General features: G+C 39.0%; 1 protein-coding gene across 3 annotated transcripts in view; it reads right to left on the bottom strand.

Annotated features, from left to right (window-relative positions):
- Positions 1–11,595: 11,595 nt before the first annotated feature.
- tut4 (terminal uridylyl transferase 4) overlaps positions 11,596–21,733 on the bottom strand; it is a 71,281-nt gene continuing 61,143 nt past the window's right edge. For all 3 annotated transcript variants that reach the window (XM_059984239.1, XM_059984238.1, XM_059984240.1), the window contains 8 exons: positions 21,482–21,529; positions 21,304–21,386; positions 17,967–18,082; positions 16,643–16,812; positions 15,118–15,236; positions 14,186–14,693; positions 12,809–12,976; positions 11,596–12,109 (listed from right to left, as the gene is read on the bottom strand). In XM_059984239.1, the coding sequence (XP_059840222.1) occupies positions 12,027–12,109; positions 12,809–12,976; positions 14,186–14,693; positions 15,118–15,236; positions 16,643–16,812; positions 17,967–18,082; positions 21,304–21,386; positions 21,482–21,529 (1,295 nt within the window). In that variant the 3' untranslated portion in view covers positions 11,596–12,026. The remainder of the gene's footprint in view (positions 12,110–12,808; positions 12,977–14,185; positions 14,694–15,117; positions 15,237–16,642; positions 16,813–17,966; positions 18,083–21,303; positions 21,387–21,481; positions 21,530–21,733) is intronic.

Here is a 21,733-nt window from a genome sequence, read left to right as displayed (position 1 = left end):
TCATGTTACTGTAACGTAACATGTAACGTTAGGTCCATTGTTGATGAACTAGGCACCAGAGGATTTATAAAAGCTGAGTGCTTTCAGCAAGAAGAAAAATAGTAAATTTATTAAAATTAGAAATTCAATATGAGTTGGTGGCAAATATATATCAATTGTCACTCTGGGTTATATCATGAAAATTTCTTGCTGTGACTGCAGTGTTTATTACTCAGTCATTTCAAATTTTGAGGTATCTATAATAAATTTCCCCCATATCTTGCTCTTATTTGATGAGCTTCAGGCTACAATGCATTATGATTTTGCAAGACTACTGCTGTTTTCGTCTTGGTTAAAAATGGCGTCCCTGCTTGTTTTGTTTCTCTCTCAATTTAAACATTGGAAAGACCAATGCTCGGATTTTTAACTCTTGACACAAGCTGCATCCTTGCCAAAGATTTCAACCACCTTGGTCCATGTATTGAGTTGAGACTGACAGTCCACAACTTTGATCTTTATTTTCCAGTTTCCTGACAAATTGATTCCAAAACTTTCACCCTTGGAGTTCTTCATTTCATACATGCCAATGTTCCCTTGGCTTCTTTTTAAAAAATGATTTCATAAAAGTTTTGCTGACTTACTTAAACATCACCAAAATCCTTGCTGTGTCACCCCCATTCCTCACTGACCATTGGAACAGTTCCTGCTTCACTCTCCAAGTTTTCCATTTTCTCTATTCATAATTTCATTCAGCCCCATAACTGTCTAAGAACTCCGACTTATGGGTCAAACCATTTTTTGTTTCATCTGTGTGTTTATCCTCTGAGACCTAATGTTCTATCATTTCCTCTCATAAACTGAACTTCTCCAATCTGCTTCTGTTTTAACACACCCTACCACAATGGCTAAGCATTCAGTAATCCTAATTGTATATCCCTTGGCTTAGTTTCTTTATATGGCCCAGAGTGACTCAAAAGTACACAGCATGTGATACATAGTACACTGTTCTGCTTTTTTGAATAATGTTAAGTAAAATCATCACACAAATATTGTAAGTATTGATCTCACATTTTATAGGATGTTGTACTGCCCACAATTTGAGGGATTGTGAATTTACTAATTAGACATTTAATGAATTTTGTTTTTTAAAGTTTTGGATTTGTAGTTGTCTTCGAGTAGTGTTCTGTTGCAACTACCTGGCAAAAGTGGAGACTGGCAAATTATTTAGTATTGTATGGGAGGTCACATTAATAATGGTGGTATTTGGGGTATGACAGTGCAGAAATGGGAAATGGTACAGTGGGAATAATGTGTGTCTTATGGGGTGGCAATATCAGGTAAGGGTTAATTGCAATTCAAATTTAAGTAAACATTTAGTAATGCAAATAAACTGGTCAAAGTTTCATACATTTAATAGGAATTTTTTTATCAGTAAGTTCTTCAAGCAATAATCTTCATGGGGGAGAAAGCTGCCACATTGTTTTGAATTATGTTTAACTGGAAACCTTTCAGGTCCACAAGTAACTTGTGAAGTAGTAATACAAATAAAATAAACCTAACGTCAGAACTATTTTGTGGTACTGATTGAGAATATAGTAGTAAGGATTTTACCAGAGATAGGATGGTTCACATGGGAATGCAAAGTAGTTGTACAGGGATCGATAAGACTTGTGACAAGAGAGTGAGATTGATAAGTCTCTAGATTATAAGGTTTTATATTTTCCCTCAAGCTACTTCTCATCCACACAATCTCACTACTTTGGTCAACGTGATTGTTCGAAGTGTTCTGTGTGCATTTAAATACGCAGCTGAGTAGCACACACAAAATGCTGGAAGAACTCTGCAGGCCAGGCAGCATCTATGGAAAAGAGTGCAGTCGACATTTCAGGTTAAGACCCTTCAGCAAGACTGGTGGAAAAAAGATGGGAAGAGTCAAAAGGTGGGGCTAAGGGAGAGAGAAACACAAGGTTATAGATGAAACCGGGAGGGGCAGGGATGAAGTAAAAAGCTGGGAAGTTGGTGAAAGAGATACAGAGCTGGAGAAGAGGGAACCTAATAGGAGAGCACAGAAGGCCATGGGGTGAGGAGCACCAGAGGGAGTGGATGGGAAGGTGAGAGGCATGAGGAATGGTGAAGGGGGTGGGGGCATTACTGGAAGTTGGAGAAATTGACGTTCATGCCATCAGGATGAAGGCTACCCAGACAAAATATAGCTCCTCCAACCTGAGTGTGGCCTCATTGCAACAGTCAAGGAGACCATGGACTGACATGTCAGAAAAGTAATGGGAAGTGGAATTAAAATGAGTGGCCACTGGGAAATCCTGCTTTTTCTGGTGGATGGAGCTTAGGTGCTTGGTGAAGTGGTCTCCCTATCTGTGTTGAGTCTCACCAATATACAGGAAGCCACTCTGGGAGCACCAGATACAGTATATGACCCTAACAGACTCACATGTGAAATGTCAGCTCACCTGGAAGGACTTTGGGGCCTTGAGTGGTAGTGAGGGAACGGGTGTTGGGGCAGGAGTAACACTTGTTCCGCTTGCAAAGGTAAGTGCCAAGAGGGAGATCAGTGGGGAGGGACAAATGGACAATGGAGTTGCATAGAGTAAATAATCTGTTAAAAATTACAACTTCCATGAAAAAGGCTAGTGTTGATCATTGATTAACTACTTGCTTTAGTAAAATACTCTTAAAGAATTGTTTCTGGTCAGAAGCAGAGACTGGCCTTTGGAGGTGCTTCTCTTGTTCTGCGATTGGTATCGGTAGATATGAAACAAATAGTAATTACAGAGTAGACAAGAAGAGTTTAATGTTATAATATTCAGGTTGTTTGAGGGGTTCATCTGAAAAGTCATGAGGAAAATAGTATATTAGTTAAATGCACCAACGATGTATTAGCCAATTTCAGCATGTCAGGTCTAATGATCAGTGCCAAATAGGATTGCCATGGGACACAAATCATTTCAACACTGAAAAAGTAATTGAATGAGGAAGAGATGGTGTAGTTTTAAGAAAAGTAGGGGAACAATTAAGGAATTGGAGATTCTGCAGCATCTTCATCAGGAAATTAATTTGTATTGTTATGCCCGTGGCCCCCTCATTTTTGAGAATCACAGGATCGCTATTGATTCGGGTCAGGAGACCCAGGAAATGTGAGAGAGACACACAGATTCCTCTGTGTTTGGAATGTGTCCTGGGCCTCTAAGAGACAAAGCCACGGATAAGGGCCATTATCGCTTGGAGACGGAATTGTGTATTGAGGACTGTACGATTCATCGAAGCCTGCAGGCAATGAACTGGGGGGGGGGGGGGGGTTGGTGGAGGGATTGCATCATCCCAACCTATTTGACATCTGAGACCCTGTGAGTCAGGGTAAAAGAGGGTCTGGGGAACAGCCCCTTCTGACGCACCAGAAGAAATGCTCGAGTTCCTGTAACATTGTAATAGCGAAAGCCGGTGGAAAAGCCCACGTGCGTCCTTTTCCATTTGCCTCGGAATTGATGGGTCTTTACCACTGAAGCACAGCTTTAGCTAACAACAAAGGAGAAATCAGTCCCCAAAGACTCTCGAAGGATTGCCATCATAAAAGGAATGGGCAAGTTAAACATCCGTCTTTCTCTCCAACCAAAAAGCTGCAGCTTGAATGAACTTGAGTGACTTTTATATTTCCATCAGACAATACATTATCCCCTAGACAATGATAGAGCTATTTCTTATTGATTATTATTATACCCGCACTTTTAGATTTAGTATTGATGACGTATATTATCTGTATGTTTGCTTTGATATTATTTTTGTGTATTTTTATCAATAAATACTATTAAAAATAGTACCATCAGACTTCAATGGACCTCTCTATCTTTGCTGGTAAGTGACCCAGTTACGGGGTTCATAACAGTATTGCATTCATTATTTTCTTTAAAATATCACTTTAAGCCAAGGACTTTGTTATATTTGGAAAGGTGTCAAAAGTTGTGGCATTGTTTTACCAAATTCTCATTTGGGAAGTAAGAGACTCAATGATTCCATCTCTTTTGAAAGAAGAGTTCCAAATAAGTTCCAGAGGCCCAGTCAGTGGGAACAGAGCATTTCGAGGACATTGCTTGCAGGTTGGCAAAGCTTGTATAATAGGGGCCATGGGAAGGCCTTGGCATTAAGGCATTCTACAAGTATGTGAAGAGCAAGAGGATGAGCCGTATGAGAATAGGACCAATCAGGTGTGATAGTGGAGGAAGTAGTGGAGATATTTAATGAATACTTTGCTTCAGTATTCACCAGTGAAAAGGACCTTGGCAATTGAGTGGATGAAATGCTTGAGTATAGACATCAAGAAAGGACGTGCTGGAGCTGTTGAGAGGTATTAATTTAGATTAGTCACTGGGACCAGATGAGATATACCCCAGGATATAAAAGCAAAAGAGGAGATTTCTGAGCCTCAGGCGTTGATCGTTGCATCATCAAAGGCGAGAAGAGAAGTACCAGAGGATTGAAAGTTTGCAAATGTTGTTCCCTTGTTCAAGAAAGGGAGTAGGGATAACCCAGGAAATTATAGACCAGTGAGTATTACTTCAATGTGGGCATATTGTTAAAGATCCTGAGAGGCAAGATTTATGAGCATTTGGAGAGATATAATCTGATTAGGGATAGTCAGCATGGTTTTGTCAAGGGCAGGTCGTACCCCACAAGCCTAGTTGAATTCTTTGAGGATGTAACAAAATACATTGATTATTCTACATACGTAGAAGAGTGGATGTAGTGTATATGGATTTCAGTAATGCATTTGATAAGGTTCCCCATGCGAGGCTCATTCACAAAGTAATGAGGCATGGGATCCAAGGAGACCTTGCTTTGTGGATCCAGAACAGGCTTGTCCTCAGAAGGCAAAGGATGCTTGTAGGTGGTTTGTATTCTGCATGGAGGTCGGTGACCAGTGGTGTTCCGCAGGGATCTGTTCTGGGATCCCTCCTCTTTGTGATTTTTATAAATGTCTTCGATGAGGAAGTAGAAGGGTGGGTTAGTAAGTTTGCTGATAACACAAAAGTTGGGGGTGTTCTGGACAGTCCAGAGGGTTTTCAGAGGTTACAGCTGGATAGCTATAGGATGCAGAACTGGGCTGAGAAGTGGCAGAAGAGTTTAACCCAGATAAGTGTGAAGTGGTTCATTTTGGTAGGTCAAATTTGAAAACAATATATGAATGGTAGGACTCTTGGCAGTGTGGAGGATTAGCAAGATCTTGCAGTCTGTGTCTTATGGAACACTCAAAGCTGCCGTGCAGCTTGACAGTATTGTTAAGAAGGTGTATGGTGAGAAAGCCTTTATTAACCATGGGGTTGAGTTCAAGAGCTGTGAGATCATGTTTGGTCAGTCCCCACTTGGACTGCTGTGTTCAGTTCTGGTCATCTCGCTAGAGATGAAGATACTATAGAGAGATTGCAGGGGAGATTTACAAAGATGTTGCCTGGATTGGAGGGTGTACCATATGAGAAGAGGTTGAGTGAACATGGCTTTTTCTGTTTAGAGCAATGCAGAATGATAATGTGACCTGATAGAGGTGTATAAGATGATGAAAGTCATTGATCGTGTGGATAGCCAGAGGCTTTTTCCCATGGCTGAGATGGCTAACATGAGGGGGCATAGTTTTAAGGTACAAGATGTCAGAGGTAAGTTTTTCACACAGAGAGTGTTGGGTCAATGGAATGGAATGCACTGCCAATGACAGTGGTAGAGGTGGATAAAATAGGGTCTTTTAAGAAGTGTCTTATATAGGTACATGGAGTATAGAAAAATAGGGGGCTTTGCAGTAGAGAAATTTTAGGCAGTTTCTAGAGTAGGTTGTATTGTTAGCATGACATTGTGGGCCGAAGGGCCTGTAATGGCTGTAGATTTCTATGTTCACTGTTCTATGAGTTTTCTGTGATGGCTTACCCTTCTGCTAAGATGGCAACTCTTTGTACAGCTGCAATGAGAATTATCCAATATTCCTGTTTAGAGTGGATACTGCTGTGTACTTTGCTTCAAGGAAACATGGCTCACTCCCACCATTTCAGATGCAGCACTACAGCTTTACCATTCTCTGCAAAGTCATTGAAAGGTAGAGAAGGTGGAGTATGCTAAATGATCAATTGAAAATGGTGTACAGACTTGGTGGCTTGTCTCAATCCTGCTCACTTAAATGGAACAGTTAGCCATCAAATGTTTTCTATTTTATCTGCCAAGAGAGGCTCTTCCATCATCCTGGTAGCAGTGTGCATTCCGCCTCAGGTCAGCATCAGCCAGGCACTGGATGAGCTGAGCACCTTGATCAGCAATCATGAAACAATGCTCCCTGACGCCTTCTCTATCAATGTGAGGGGATTTCAACCAGGTCAGCTTGAAGTCTCTGAGCAACTACCACCTGAGGAAACAAAGGAACCAACATACTTGACCACTGTCATACCACCCTGCCATTCGTGCCATCCCATGGCCACTCTTTGGAAAGTCTCTTTGCTAGAGAACTGACCATTTTGGCTTACCTCTGGTAGATCATCCACCCAACAGTATCCAAAGTGATACCTGTTACTGAGGGGAAAGGCCACAGGGATAGCCTGCACTGGCTGCTCATTTCCTTGTCCTCCCCTGACGGTCACCCAAGTTATTCATGTCCTGCACCTAACTACCCTTCTATTCCCTGTCAATCAACCCCTCAGCTTCCAGAATGACCCAGAGTATATGCAGCTCCAACTCAGATTCCATAATATTTTCTAAAAGAAGCTAAAGCCTGATGCACTGCTTGCAGGTATAGTCGTCAGGAACACGGAGGTCTCCCTGTATTCCCACCTTCTGCAGAAGTGCATTCCACTATCCTGTCCAGCATCACCACTGCTCTAATTGTGCAATAAGAAAAAGAAAATTAAACAAAAAAATCTACCTACAGCCTCCACTTCTTGCTGAAGAACATAAGAAATAGGAGCAGGAGTGGGCCAGCTGGCCTGTCGAGACTGCTCTGCCATTCGATTAGATCATGGCTGATCTGTCCATGGACTCATCACCACCTACTTGCCTTTTCCCCATAAACCTTGATTCCTCTGTTCTGCAAAAATCTATCCAACCATGTCTTAAATATATTTACTGAGGCAGCTTCCACTGCTTCACTGGGCAGAGAATTCCACAGATTCACCACTCTCTGGGAAAAGTAGTTCCTCCTCATCTCCATCCTAAATTTACTTACCTGAATCTTAAGGCTATGCCTCCTAGTTCTAGTCTCACTTACCAGTGGAAACAACTTCCCTGCCTCTATCTTATCTATCCCTTTCATAATTTTATATGTTTCTACAAGATCTCCTCTCATCCTTCTGAATTCCAGCGAGTACAGTTCCAGGCAACTCAATCTCTCCTCATAGTCTACTCCTTCATCTCCTGGAATCAACCTGGTGAACCTCCTCTGCACCACCTCCAAAGCCAGTATGCCCTTCCTCATGCAAGGAGAACTGCGCAGTGTACTCCAGATGCGGCCTCACCAGTACCCTATACAATTGCAGCATAACCTCCCTGTTCTTAAATTCAATCCTCTAGCAATGGAGACCAACATTCCATTTGCCTTCTTGATAGCCTGCTGCACCTGCAAACCAACCTTTTGTGATTTATGCACAAACACTCCCAGGGCCCTCTGCATAGTAGCATGCTGCAATCTTTTACCTTTCAAATAATAATGATTTTCCATTTTTCCTTCCAAAGTGGATGACCTCACATTTACCAACACTGTACTCCATCTGCCAGACCCTTGCCCACTCACTTAACCTATCATTATTTCACTTCCTCTCAATTTAGTGTCATCAGCAAACTTAGATACACAGCCTCAACTCCCCACTCTTAACATTGGCACATTCACACAATGGCTGCTCCTCTTAAACCTACTGCTTTTTTTAATTGGCCCTTGCCAAGCACCTGATTACACACAATCCAATGTCCCCAAGCGAATTGTGGCATACAGGATTTCACAACTGCCCCACTCGCTTCTTTGGAAATCTCTCCTGTTACATAAAAATGTCTCTAAGGGAACTGTGATGCACTGAATGTCTGGTATGTCAGAAGTCCTTTCCCCACGTCTGGTATCCCTACTTTGCCTCTTCATAGTTTCAGAGTAAGATGATTTCAATACCTTTGTAGCTTTGACAATTATCCAAAGCCATTAGTTGATCTTTGTACCATTTATAGTGCTTTGATTCTTTTGGGAAAACAGCAAGCTTTCATGTAAATTTATATTTGGAAACAATAAACATGCTTTACCAAAGTGTAATATTTAAAAGAATATTTTAAATTCCATATTTAAAAGAATACCCCAGCGTCAGACCTATGCCCATTAGTATAGTACAGACGATTGGATAATAGGGAGTCAAGTTCTACTTGGGATTTGCAGCTGCAGTCTCCACATCTCCTGGTTCCCATGCGTTTCTACTGATGTCACAAGCTGCTCTTTCGATGAATCAGGGCTGCTCTGTGAATGCTGGCAAGCTTAAAGTTAGAATGGTGAGTGGCCAAAAGTGGCACTGTAGCGACAGCAAATACTCACAGGCAATTCGTTGATCCATCCTCAAGAGTACATATTATGCACTGTAGGATTTAGAAAGCCATTTACAAGGTCAGACTGGAGGGTCATAATGCAGTCCAAAAGACAGAAATTTCATCCGAACTAGAGGAAAAGCCAGTATAAGAAGATTGCATGGTCATGTGCTGAACACTACTGCAGGTACTAGGTTGTCAACTACAGAGAATATAATCAGTTGGAGGTAGGACATTGAAAGAGTAGAAGTAGGAAGGGGAAGTCGGGGCACACACCAGTCCTCATCAATGGATTAGAAGTGGAAAGGGTGAGCAGTTTCAAGTTCCTGTAAGTCAGCATCTCTGAGGATCTATTCTGTGCTCTACATGTTGATGTGATCACAAAGAAGGCATGGAAGTAGCTATATTTCATTAGGAGTTTGAGTAGAATTGGTATGTCACCAAAGACACTTAAGTTTCTACAGTTCGAGCTTTCTAACTGGTTTAATCACCATCTGGTATGGAGTGGCCACTGCGCAGGATTAGAAAAAGATGCAGAAAGCTATAAACTCAGCCAGCTCCATCATGAGCACGAGCTTCCCCAGTATCCAGGACATCTTCAAAAGTGATGCCTCAAAAAGGCAGAATCCATCATTAAGGGCCCCTGTCACCCGGAACATGCCTTCTTCTCATGCCTACCATTAAGGAGGATGTACAAGGTCCTTGAAGATGCACACTTTAGGAACTACACTTGAAAGGAAGCTTTTTACTTACTATAAAGATCAACACACTTCTTTTGGTATCAATGGTGACTAACTTTTTTTTACATAATGTTGGGAGTGGGTGAAGAATTCCATAAAATTGGCTGTTAACCCTGAACCTGTCAATAATTGGAATATTTCATTAAGTTCTTTTTAAATATGAATGTTGTAGGTATCCATAAGCAGAGGGTATAGGTATAAGTAGGAGATTTAGAAGGGATTGACAAATTTTTTCCCCACTTAGAATATACTGCCTGAGGTAATGGTGGAGGCAGGTGTTCACATAAATTTACATAGAACATACAGGCACATTACAGGCCCTACTGTTGTGCCCACCATGTAACCTACTCTAGGAACTGCCTAGAATTTCCCTAGCGCATAGCCCTCTATTTTTCTAAGCTCCATGTACCTAAGAGACTTTTCAGGGACCCTATTGTATCCACTTCCACCACCACCGCAGCAGCTGTGCATTCCATACACCCACCACTCTCTGTGCGAAAAACTTACCCGACATCCTCTCGGTACCTATTTCTAAGCAGCTTAAAACTATGGGCCCTCCTGTTAGCCATTTCAGCCCTGGGAAAAAGCCTCTGGCTATCCACACAACCAATGTCTCTCATCATTCTATCAGGTCACCTCTCATCCTCCATTGCTCCAAGGAGAAAAGGCCAAGTTCACTCAATCTATTCTCATAAGGTACGCCCTCCAATCCAGGCAAAATCCTTGTAAATCTCCTCTGCACTCTTTCTAAAGTATCCACATCCTTCCTGTAGTGAGGTGACCAGAACTGAACACAGTACTCCAAGTGGGGCCTGAGTAAGGTCTTATATAGCTATAACATTACCTCATGGCTCTTGAACTCAATCCCACATTTGATGAAGGCCAACACATACTCCATCTTGACAACAATGTCAACCTGTGCAGCAGCTTCGAGTGTCCTATTGACATGGACCCCAAGATCTCTCAGATCCTCCATACTGCCAAGTCTTACCTTTATACTACATTCTGTCTTCAAATTGGACCTACCCAAATGAACCACCTCACACTTATCTGGGTTGAAGACCATCTGCCTCTTCTTTGCCCAGTTCTGCATCCTATCAATGTCCTGCTGTAACCTCTGACAGCCCTCCAGACTATCCAGAACACCCTCAATCTTTGAGTCAAACTTACCAATCCACCCTTCAACTTCTTCATTCACGTCATTTATAAAAATCACCAACAGGAGGGTCCAGAACAGATCCCTGCAGAACACCACTGGTCACCAAACTCCATGCAGAATACAAACCATCTGCAACCACCCTTTGCCTTCTGTGGGCAAGCCAATTCTGGATCCACAAAGCAAGGTCTCCTTGGATCCCATGCCTCCTTACTTTCTGAAGGAACCTTTCATGGGGAGCCTTATCAAATCCCTTACTGAAATCCTTATACACTATATCCACTGTTCTACCTTCATCAATGTGTTTTGCTACATCCTCAAAGAATTCAGTCTCATAAGACACAACCATCCCACGCTGATTATCTGTCCCTAATCAGATTATGTCTCTCCAAATGCTCATAAATCCCGCCTCAGGATCTTCTCCAACAACTTGCCCACCAGTAAAGTCAGACTCACTGGTCTATAATTTCCTGGGTTATCTCTACTCCCTTTCTTGAACAAGGGAACAACATTTGCAACCCTCCAGTACTTCTCCCATCCCTATTGATGACGCAAAGATCATTGCAAGAGGCTCAGCAATCTCCTCCCTCGCTTCCCACAGTGGCCTTGGGTATATCTCAATCAGTCCCAGTGACTTAACTAACTTAATGCTTCTCAAAAGCTCTGGCACACCCTTTCTTAATGTCTACATGCTCAAGCGTTTCAGTCTGCTGTAAGTCATCACCACAATTGCCGAAGTCTGTTTCCCTGGTGAATACTGAAGCAAAGCATTCATTAAGTAACTCCACTACCTCCTCTAACTCCATGCACACGTTTCCACTATTGCAACTCATTGGTCCTATTCTCACACGGCTCATCCTCTTGCTCTTCACATACTTGTAGAATGTTTTGAGGTTTTCCTTAATCCTGCTCACCAAGGCCTTCTCATGGCCCCTTCTGGCTCTTCTAATTCCATTCTTAAGCTCCTACTTAGCAACCAAGAACATTCTCATTGTTACGTACTTGGAACTGCTGTGACATGGGTTGAGTGTTAGAAAATGAAATTAATATAGACAGTGCTTGGCCTGGTTCTTGCAGTATGACTATATTCACTCTATGTTAAATCATTTGTCACCATATGAAATAGAGTTTGGTTGAGAAATTTAAGACAAAGTTCAGAGGAAATGACAATGTAATACAGGATTATTAAAAAGCTACAATTTATTTTTAAAAGGCTTTTGGCACTATATACTTCTGTTCTGAACACAGCTGACCACCTTTAAACCATATTTTCTTTTTTAAGAACCATATACAAAGTCTGAGGCAGCCAAAGTATGATACAACAGAGAAAATAAATCCAGTTCTTTTTTTTTAAAAAAAGCTTTTTTTTTACATTTGCATTAGCTTCAAACAAAAAAAAGATTTACCCCACCTTCAAAAATGGGAGGCATTAAAATAGATGTGATCTGTATCATAAATCACATTGTGGTGCATTGCAACAAAAATATTAAAAATTATAATTACGTTTAGTCTATATACAAATCATACAGTTTAAAAACAGTCTTAAAATAATTTTGTTCTTCCCCTTCCCAGATAAGATCTGCAACTGTATATTTTGTGAATTTCCATTACAGTCACTTCTTTTGCTGAATATAATTCATCCGTATTCTTCCTTGTTGCATGATTGGAAAACGCTGGTTACTGTGGATTGAAGAACCTGCCAAAGTAGGCACATAAACAGGTTTTAGTGGCAAACATTATACTTATACTTGGTGATCATATAAACATTTTTGGTGCAACTTGAAAAAAAATTATGAACTTAGCTACAATGCCATATCCAAACAATTCCACACAAATATGAGAATACCTGGTCCGGTCAGCAAATACTAGCTACTTTGCCTTAACTAAAGAAACTCTTGAACTTGCCTATAGATAGACAAACAGAGTTTACTATTTACCTAATTAGCTGCCATTTTCAAGTTATGGTATGTACGGGTCAGTTATGTGCTGATCTTACCAAATGAACCAAAAGCAAAGCTTTAGTCATTCGTTCTGTTTCATGGCATTTGACCATTTCAATGCCTATATCTATTCTGAGGTTTCACAGAAAATCTTGATCCATTTGGGATGAGGGAAATAATGGAACCAATGAATTCAAAGGTTATCTTCTCAGTAGATCTGGGAACAGTTTCTACAGAAAGTTACTGGCACACAAAACTAAGGGATACTTAGTTATTACATAACATGAAAAATGTTTGGCTTTAGTGGTTTATTAAAATTCTGCAGGAACTACTTTGCAAATCTTTTATACTTGTAGGGAATTCATTACAAGCTGAGAAGCAATGTTCCAATATTTACCTGCCTTATCACTTAGCAAAAGTTAAACCAGATTAGAATGGTTTGTTATTAATGGTACCTTGAGAATAGTAGGATTTGTTCTGCTGAGGATAGTTCGTATTTCCCTGCTGAATGAAGTTTTGAGGCATTCTGTAAGGCCACGGTGCTTGAAAATGAGAAACAGGATGATGCTCCCAAGGCATGGTTGGAGGATTTAGTTTTGCAAATTGTCCCTGAAACCTTTGATCTATGTTTCCGTGGAGGAAAGAAAATGTTACATGTTTGTTTTAAGACATAATTGCTTACAATGAACAGTTAGCAACCTAAAAAACCTCCCTTCCAAACTGAGGGACATGTATTTTTTTCCTTATTTCTTGTGTAATGTCTTGTTTTATTCTTGCAAAATGTAAAAGTAATATAGTTTACTGCAAGATATACTTATTTCAAAAAACTTAGCAGTTTAAAAACAGTGTCACAAGTACAAGCAAAATATTAGCATTGTACTAAAGGCAGTGAATTTAAAAACACTGTAAAGGATTTAATTAGATTTTTTTACAAGCAACGAACTTGTAAACATTAGTTTCATTTATAATTAAATTTAAAACAGAGTTAACTCAGAATAATTTTACACAAGTGCAAAGTTATAGCTCAATTACCCCAGAAACCTTAAGCACCCCTTTTACAGGAACAATTCTTGTACAAGTAGTAATATTTGTTCAAACGCTGTTTTTTTTTTCTGTTGAGATTGTTTGAAATAAAATTCTAAAGATTAAAAACAGAAGTCTGAGATTGGTCATAGGCTTTTTTAATGGTTTAATTACTCCTGAATCAATAGTCTTTTTATAACTTGTATTGTAATTATATGATTTTCAAAATATTGCCTACAGTAATCAATTATACATGATGTATTTTGCTAGTCTAGCATTTCCATATAAGATCCATATGGAAACTGCAATTTTTACTCAGCCACAATTAGTATTTGGTACATTCTTTTATTTTTTCCTCCCCAAACTCAAATTCATGTTAGTGTTCTACTTTGCAGATCCAGGCATGACATCAGTATACGTGCACACATTCAGCTTCCTCATACCAATCAATGGTGATTGATAGATAGGGGTTGGAGCCAGCTAACTTTGGGAGGCAACTGATGTGCCACAGTGTCTGCCCTAACATAAAGCAACACAGATTGCGTATCATATAGTCTTTGTAGTGGAGTGTTTATCATTAGCACAGTGCCACCACAGATCATCAGCAATGCAGCAAAGCTCATTTATCATCTTATCTGTTAATATTGCTCCTTATACCTCTGGCATAGTCATCGTGTATTTTGCTCAATCACACTTTACATAATACATTAAAATGTTGAATGAACTATAAATAAAAAATTAATAATGTCCATTACAGAGCACATTAGAATAATAGTTACATATTAATATAATGAGAAAAAGAAATATACCTGAAGCTCCCAGAGTGCCATTTCCCACTAGTGTGCTGCGAGTCATGTGATTGTGCCACTGTCCATCGTGAGGAGTGTTGGAGATACCCATGGGCCTGGCAGCAGGCTGAGCAAAGATGATACTAGGATCATTGAGATTCATACTGTTGGGATTAGCTGTGTTGCTGCTAGACCGCATAGGGAAAGGCATGTTGGGGTGATTACCAGATGCAGAATGAAGGACAGCAGGCCAAGTATTAGCAGGCATTTGCACCTGGTGTTGTGGTCTGTGTGACTGAATGAGGTTCACACCGTGCAGGTTGGGATACTGACCTGGATGATGCTGAGCATATGGTAACAGGGGCAACTGAACCTGATGGGTTGGTTGAGCAAGTGTCTGTGGAAGTTTATTTTGAGAACCAGCTTGTTGGGTCTGTGGATGGGAAACAGTAGCTGTTTGAGATGCGTTTGGTGTTATTTGCTGATGCGTAGTTTGAGGAGAGTAAGGAGGCATCTGATGTGGTTCTGACTGAAAATTAGAAACAAAAAAGCAATGAGACAAACTATTGCTCAGGTAAATGGATTTCCAGTTTCTAACATTCTTTCACTAAACCATGTTTTAAGAAGGGAGGAAATAATTTACAAAATTTTGTGTGTGGCAGGAACTGTAAAGTGATAATAGTTCCGAAATGATTTATCTGATAAACCATTTTCAAAAACAAATACAGTCACTACAACTATAACAATTCTGCTTATCTGCAACACTTAATTTTCATGTAACATTGTTAAATAGAATTCAGTTACAATCAGGGGTTTCTCCAGCGCAGTAAGCTTTAAAAAGGATTTAGGCAGAATAATGACATACGCCAATTTCAACATCAGGGACTTCAAGGCTGGAGGAAACCCTGTGCAACTGCAATACTCTGGACAATAACCAAAACCAAATGACTTACACTTTCTGAAGGCTGCCTGCTATGTTGTGGATAATCCTGATGAAGTTCTGAATGTGACACCGATGCCTGAGAAGTTGCTACTGTCTGTATATTGGACAGATTCCGTGTAGCCTGAGGAACTTCAAAATTAAAAAAAAAACTTAAATTCCAAACAAATACTTAATGTTAAATAATACTACTTTCTGAATTATTTCACTCTTAATCAATGCTGCTTCTACTTATTAAATATAGCTAGACTTTCCCATCTGAAACTTCTGATCTCCCTGAAGAAATGACTGGCTACCCTTGCTCTATTAGGGCGGCAAGAAAAAGTTACTAAAGCTGCTCCGGACAACTGGGTCTTCTGTTTCTTTGTATTTTTGTGGTAGAGAAATGCCAGATCTTCAAACACTTAATATTCTATAACAATGAGATTTGGAACTTGCCTTGAAAAGCAATTCAATTAATGCAATTCTGCACAAAAGTTCCAATGTGATTTATCATCTGCTATTTAATAGCCATCATGCTTCAAAGTGTTCATAATTATGGCTCTATCTAAAGATAAATAAAGAACTGTTTAGGAAATTGGCTGAGTAGCAGGAGACATGGTAGAGAAAATCAGCAAGGGTTCAGTCTCTGCCTAGAGTCCTGCAAAGATCTATATTGAGACCTTACATTCATGTTACAGGTAACCAGAAAGAAAGCCATGATCCAACTTTGGCAGTGACACAAGACAGCATTATAAGTCATGTAAGCAGAAATATAACCAATAGAAGACACTAATCAATCAAGCACCTATTTGGTTCTTCAGGAAATTAAATCTACCAGCCTTGCCCACTTTGACATATTTGAAATTTAAGACCCATAGCAAAGCTAATGATTTACAATTGCTGATAACTTGCAACTTCTAGCAAGCCAAATATCTCAAAGGTAATTTGAATTTGGATAATCAACACAGGCTTTCAGTAATGCATAAATTCTATGAATTAATTAAAAAAAAGGCAAACCTTGGAACTATAATATTAAGAGTGGTTTCAACATGCTAGAATTCAATGTTTAAGATAAGTTTGGATAGGTACATAGATGGTAGGTGTTTAGCGAACTATGGTCCAGGTGCAGGTCAATTGAAGTAGGCAGGTTAAATGGTTTGGCACTAGATGGGCTGAAGGACCTCTTTCTGTGCTGTACTTTTCTATGTCTGAGTGCTGAGAAGCATTACTCTCCACAGCTTAACCCGTGAAGTATATTCTCTGAAGTAATATGAGCGCTACATATACGCAAAGATTGTCATTGCTTTCAAGTTTTCTTTGGTTAGGAAGAAGCCTGGGGTGACTCACTCAATGATTTTCTTTGCATTTTGAAGAAGATCCCTTTACTTTCCTCAACAGCATTAATACATCTGGGCAAGCAAAACCTATGTTCTACTATCAAGCTATTATCACTGAAAATCTATTCTTAAAATATTTTTGCATGTTTTGAGGGAATAACAACACTTTTTACCCATGAACAAATATTAAATATATCTTTTCCCCAACATTATGATTACCTGACACAGTGTTGTTCCGTGTTCGGGATGTTCTGTATTCTGGGCAATCCCTTCTCATATGACCAGTGTCACCACAGATAAAGCATCGCTTTTCTCTTAATTCTTTTTCTTCTTCCTTTGAATCTTTTGAATCCTTCTCTTCCTCTTTCTCATTTTCTTTCTTCTTCATTCTTAAACAAAGTAACACGCAGTCAAAATCTCAATTCTTTATTTGAAAAATGGCAACAAACAAGGATGAAACTCTTATTCCTAGTTTTGACTGATAGTATAATTTTTTTGTTTATTAACAAAGTGCCTTCGAAGTTACTGATATTTTTTCAAATAGCTTTACAAGGTTTATGTAAAATATTATAGTTAATTAGACTTGCAGAGTATGTGGTGGCAGGAGAGAATAAAACACAAGGAAAAACCAGTATCGGGTGGAAGACGAAAGTAATTCAATATCAAAAGGATTAAAATATAATATAGGAAGTTGATAAAGGCATAAATAATTTAGAAAAAGTCAGTTCAAAGGAGTGTATAAGCATTTCTTCTCCCTCTCTCAAAAAATTATAAAGAAAATATACTCTGAATGCAGGAAATTAATTATCCTTGAAGATAGAGAGTTTGAATCGAAACATCAGTTGTAACAGATATCTGTACCTGGTTGGAAGCCCGAAAAGAGTTTATGAGTCATATATGATGGAAAAAGCACTAGATCCTTTTTCATGATGTGCAATCTTCGTAATGTTGAATCTCTGAAATTATTAAACTTAAATGCTGGGTCCTAAATAACATAACCTACCCAGTTAGAAGAAAGGAGGTTGTTTCTTGTACTTGTATTGAACATCATTGGAACACTATAGGAAGATGAGGACAGAGGCCAGAATGTGAGTGGAATGGACAAGTAAAATAGCAGGCAGCAGGAAATTCAGGGTCATGTTTGTGGACCAAATAGAGGTTACCCACAAACAGTATCAAAGTAGTACAGGTAAATTACTCTTTCATTTTTATTTTTGTGCTCTAAACAGAGTGAAGCAGGTAAAACTACAGTTGTGGCTTTGAGTGTTACCATGAAATGGGGATTGATAAAAATGTAAATCTGAACCAGAAGTGACCGGCGAGACCAGTGGTACAAAAGTACACTATTCCAATTTGCATGGGAGGACAATAGGCAAAGGCAGATATGCAGAAAAATGGATGAAACATTGTTGAATGTCTTGCCAACGTGATACAGAGAAAGCAGGAATGAAAGAAGAGGGAGATATGTTAGAAGTAATGGCATGAAGTTAGCATGGATGAAATGGGAGAATGGATTCTCACACGATTACAAATTCATTGTTACCTCCTTCGCTTTGGACAATCTTTCATGTAATGTCCAATTTTCCCACAGATACGACAACACCTGTCATTTGGTGCCAACTCCCCATCAGTAAGGAATTTTGAATCAAAAAAATAATCCTAAAAACAAATACCAGTTTCAGGTTAACGATTATTTGATTAAGATATAAAATTAATTGCTGGAAAATAACGTTCTTCAATGATAGGCACATATATGATTTAAAGGGTCGAACAATATGATGTAACATTTGAAACAAAAAATTCACATATCAAATTTAAACAAGCAAGGACAATACATTTTGCTTCTAGTTTTCCATTATTTTTAGTTTTTAAATTCACCCCTATTTTCATTCTTGGTACCCTTTTTCATTCTAATCCTACAAAGTTTTCATCTATTTAAATTTTCCAGTTACTGAAATCACATTTTGGCATAACTTCTACTCTTTGATCACCTGTGTCTCTTTGTAGAACATCAGTTTACTTCAATACTTGTGTATCACTTCTAATGTTCTTCCTGCATAGGATAACCTTTCTTTTCCTCTTATTCATAATATTCATACTTATTCTTATAAGTAAAAGACTTATATCTCCATTTCAACCTCTTTTGTTCTCTCTCCAAACAATCTAGCATGAAATCTTTCTATCCAATATTTAGTATCTGCATTGGATATGGATTTTGGATGGATATTGGTTTCCAAGCTGACAGCAGACTGTGAATCCCAAAAGTCCAGATTACATGCCTGTAATTACCTTAACTTCCACCTCCCACCACATGGACCCCAAAATCTTTGCCAAAATTGCTACCTCTGTGATAGCATGTGAGAAAAAGACTGAATTAATATGAAAGAACAGTGTAAAACTACAATACTTATGATTGTTAATTACTTATATTTATTCATGGCTTATAAGTAAGATTTTAGTGGTCAATATAGATCATAATAACTCAGCTCTCAACTGCCAAGTAAGACCTTACAAACATTCTAGACAACATATTTTGGAACATACATACCATATCTATTAATGGTATTTGATACAAATTCTGATTAACTGATATAATATACAACATACTGTAGAAACAAATCATTGAGCTCAACTAGCACTTACCAGCTTTTATGGTCTTACAAGTCTCTTCAAATACCAAATTCAATCCATTTTATTCCTCCCTCCTTGTATACTTACCTTTTAAAAGGCAATAATGCTCTGCACCCCAACTACTCTAAGTGGTAACAAGTTCTACATTCTAACCACCCCCGTGATGAATTAAAGTCTTTATTAGTTCAATTAATAACATCTAGATTCACGGCATTGTCAGAACAAACATAATGGGAACTGGACAAATTAGGAGAATGGTTTCCCATACAAATGCAAATTCATTGTTATCTCCTTCATCTTGGACAATCTTTCATGTAAAGTCCAATTTTCTTCACCTGGAAATATTTACTCAATTTCTATCCATTCAAGCTTTTCCAAGGGAAGTTATGGAAACTATGATGATTAAAGAGGAGGAAGTACTGGCACTTTTAAGGAATATACAAATGGATAAATCTCTGGGTCCTGACAGGATATTTCCTAGGACCTTGAGGGAAGTTAGTGTAGAAATAGCAAGGGCTCTGACAGAAATATTTCAATTGTCATTAGAAACAGGGATGGTGCCAAAGGATTGGCGTATTGCTCATGTTGTTCCATTGTTTAAAAAGGATTCTAAGAGCAAACCTAGCAATTGTAGGCCTGTAAGTTTGACATCAGTGGTGGGTAAATTAATGGAAAGTATTCTTAGAGATGGTATATATAATTATCTGGATAGACAGGGTCTGATTAGGAACTGCCAACATGGATTTGTGCGTGGAAGGTCATGTTTGACAAATCTTATTGAATTTTTTGAAGAGGTTACTAGGAAAGTTGACAAGGGTAAAGCAGTGGATGTTGTCTATACGGACTTCAGTAAGGCCTTTGACAAGGTTCCACACGGAGGTTAGTTAGGAAGGTTCAATCGTTAGGTATTAATATTGAAGTAGTAAAATGGATTCAACAGTGGCTGGATGAGAGACGCCAGAGAGTAGTGGTGGATAACAGTCAGGTTGGAGGCTGGTGACTAGTGGTGTGCCTCAGGGATCTGTACTGGGTCCAATGTTGTTTGTCATATACTCTAATGATCTGGATGATGGGGTGGGGGGGGGGGTAAATTGGATTAGTAAGTATGCAGATGATACTAAGATAGGTGGCAATGTGGATAATGAAATAGGTTTTCAAAGCTTGCAGAGAGATTTAGGCCAGTTAGAAGAGTGGGCTGAAAGATGGCAGATGGAGTTTAATGCTGATAAGTGTGAGGTGCTACATTTTGGTAGGAATAATCAAAATAGGACATACATGGTAAATAGTAGGGCATTGAAGAATGCAGAAGAACAAGGTGATCTAGGAATAATGGTGCATAGTTCCCTGAAGGTGGAATCTCATGTGGATAGGGTGGTGAAGAAAGCTTTTGGTATGCTGGCCTTTATAAATCAGAGCATTGAGTATAGAAGTTGGGATGTAATGTTAAAATTGTACAAGGCATTGGTAAGACCAAATTTGGAGTATTGTGTACAGTTCTGGTCACCGAATTATAGGAAATATGTCAACAAAATAGAGAGAGTACAGCGAAGATTTACTAGAATGTTACCTGGGTTTCAGCACCCGTTACAGGGAAAGGTTGAACAAGTTAGGTCTCTATTCTTTGGAGCGTAGAAGGTTGAGGGAGGACTTGATAGAGGTATTTAAAATTATGAGGGGGATAGATAAAGTTCACTTGGATAGGCTTTTTCCATTGAGAGTAGTGGAGATTCAAACAAGAGGGCATGAGTTGAGAGTTAGGAGACAAAAGTTAAGGGGTAACACAAGGGGGAATTTCTTTACTCAGAGAGTGGTAGCTGTGTGGAACGAGCTTCCAGTAGAAGTGGTAGAGGCAGGTTCAATATTGTCATTTAAAGTAAAATTGGATAGGTATATGGGCAGGAAAGGAATGGAGGGTTCTGGGCTGAGTGCAGGTCGGTGGGACTAGGAGAGAGTAAGCGTTCGGCACAGACTAGAAGGGCTGAGATGGCCTGTTTCCGTGCAGTAATTGTTATATGGTTATAAGACAATTAAAGCACTAGATCAGATCACCTCAGCCTTCTCATAATAAAACATCTCTGGATCAAGTAAGTAAACACAGTTAGAAACAGTTATACCTTAAAAGTAAATTGGCACATAATAAAATATGTTATTGTAGCAATGCAAGGTGTGGCTCTTGGAAAACTATTTAGGATATTAAAAGTGCAGCTAAAGTATCATCTTAAAGTAAAGTAAAATAATTGTAAGTATACCGTTTCCATGCCAGATTGTGGAGATACAGGAGTCCCAAATAATTTGCGTCCATTTATAAAAGCTTTCATTATAAAGTTGGTCACTGCAAGAAAAATAGCAATTATCTGCATTAGAGCTACATTTATACTTCTGATGCAAACGAATGCTTGTAAAAAGCTTAACTGAAAGAGGACATACTTTTCCTTGAGACTCCAGCACCAAGGTTGTGATTCAAGTCAAAGGGATCTAGAAAACAAATTCCAGCATCATTGAATCTTGTTAGGGTTTAAAGTGTCACTGACTTTCTTCATTCATTCTGCTATCATAGAATTATTAGAAATAATAACAAGCTTAGATTTACTGGTGAATTTAGATTCAATTTCAAGATCTCAGAATATTCCAACAGTTTTATAACTTTTTGTTTCATCTTTCTGTATTCCTTTCAGATGG

This window comes from Hypanus sabinus, chromosome 11 (assembly GCF_030144855.1).
Source record: "Hypanus sabinus isolate sHypSab1 chromosome 11, sHypSab1.hap1, whole genome shotgun sequence".
NCBI classification, from domain to species: domain Eukaryota; kingdom Metazoa; phylum Chordata; class Chondrichthyes; order Myliobatiformes; family Dasyatidae; genus Hypanus; species Hypanus sabinus.
Note: the sequence above shows the minus strand (reverse complement) of the source record. Positions and strands in the feature narration are given on the sequence as shown.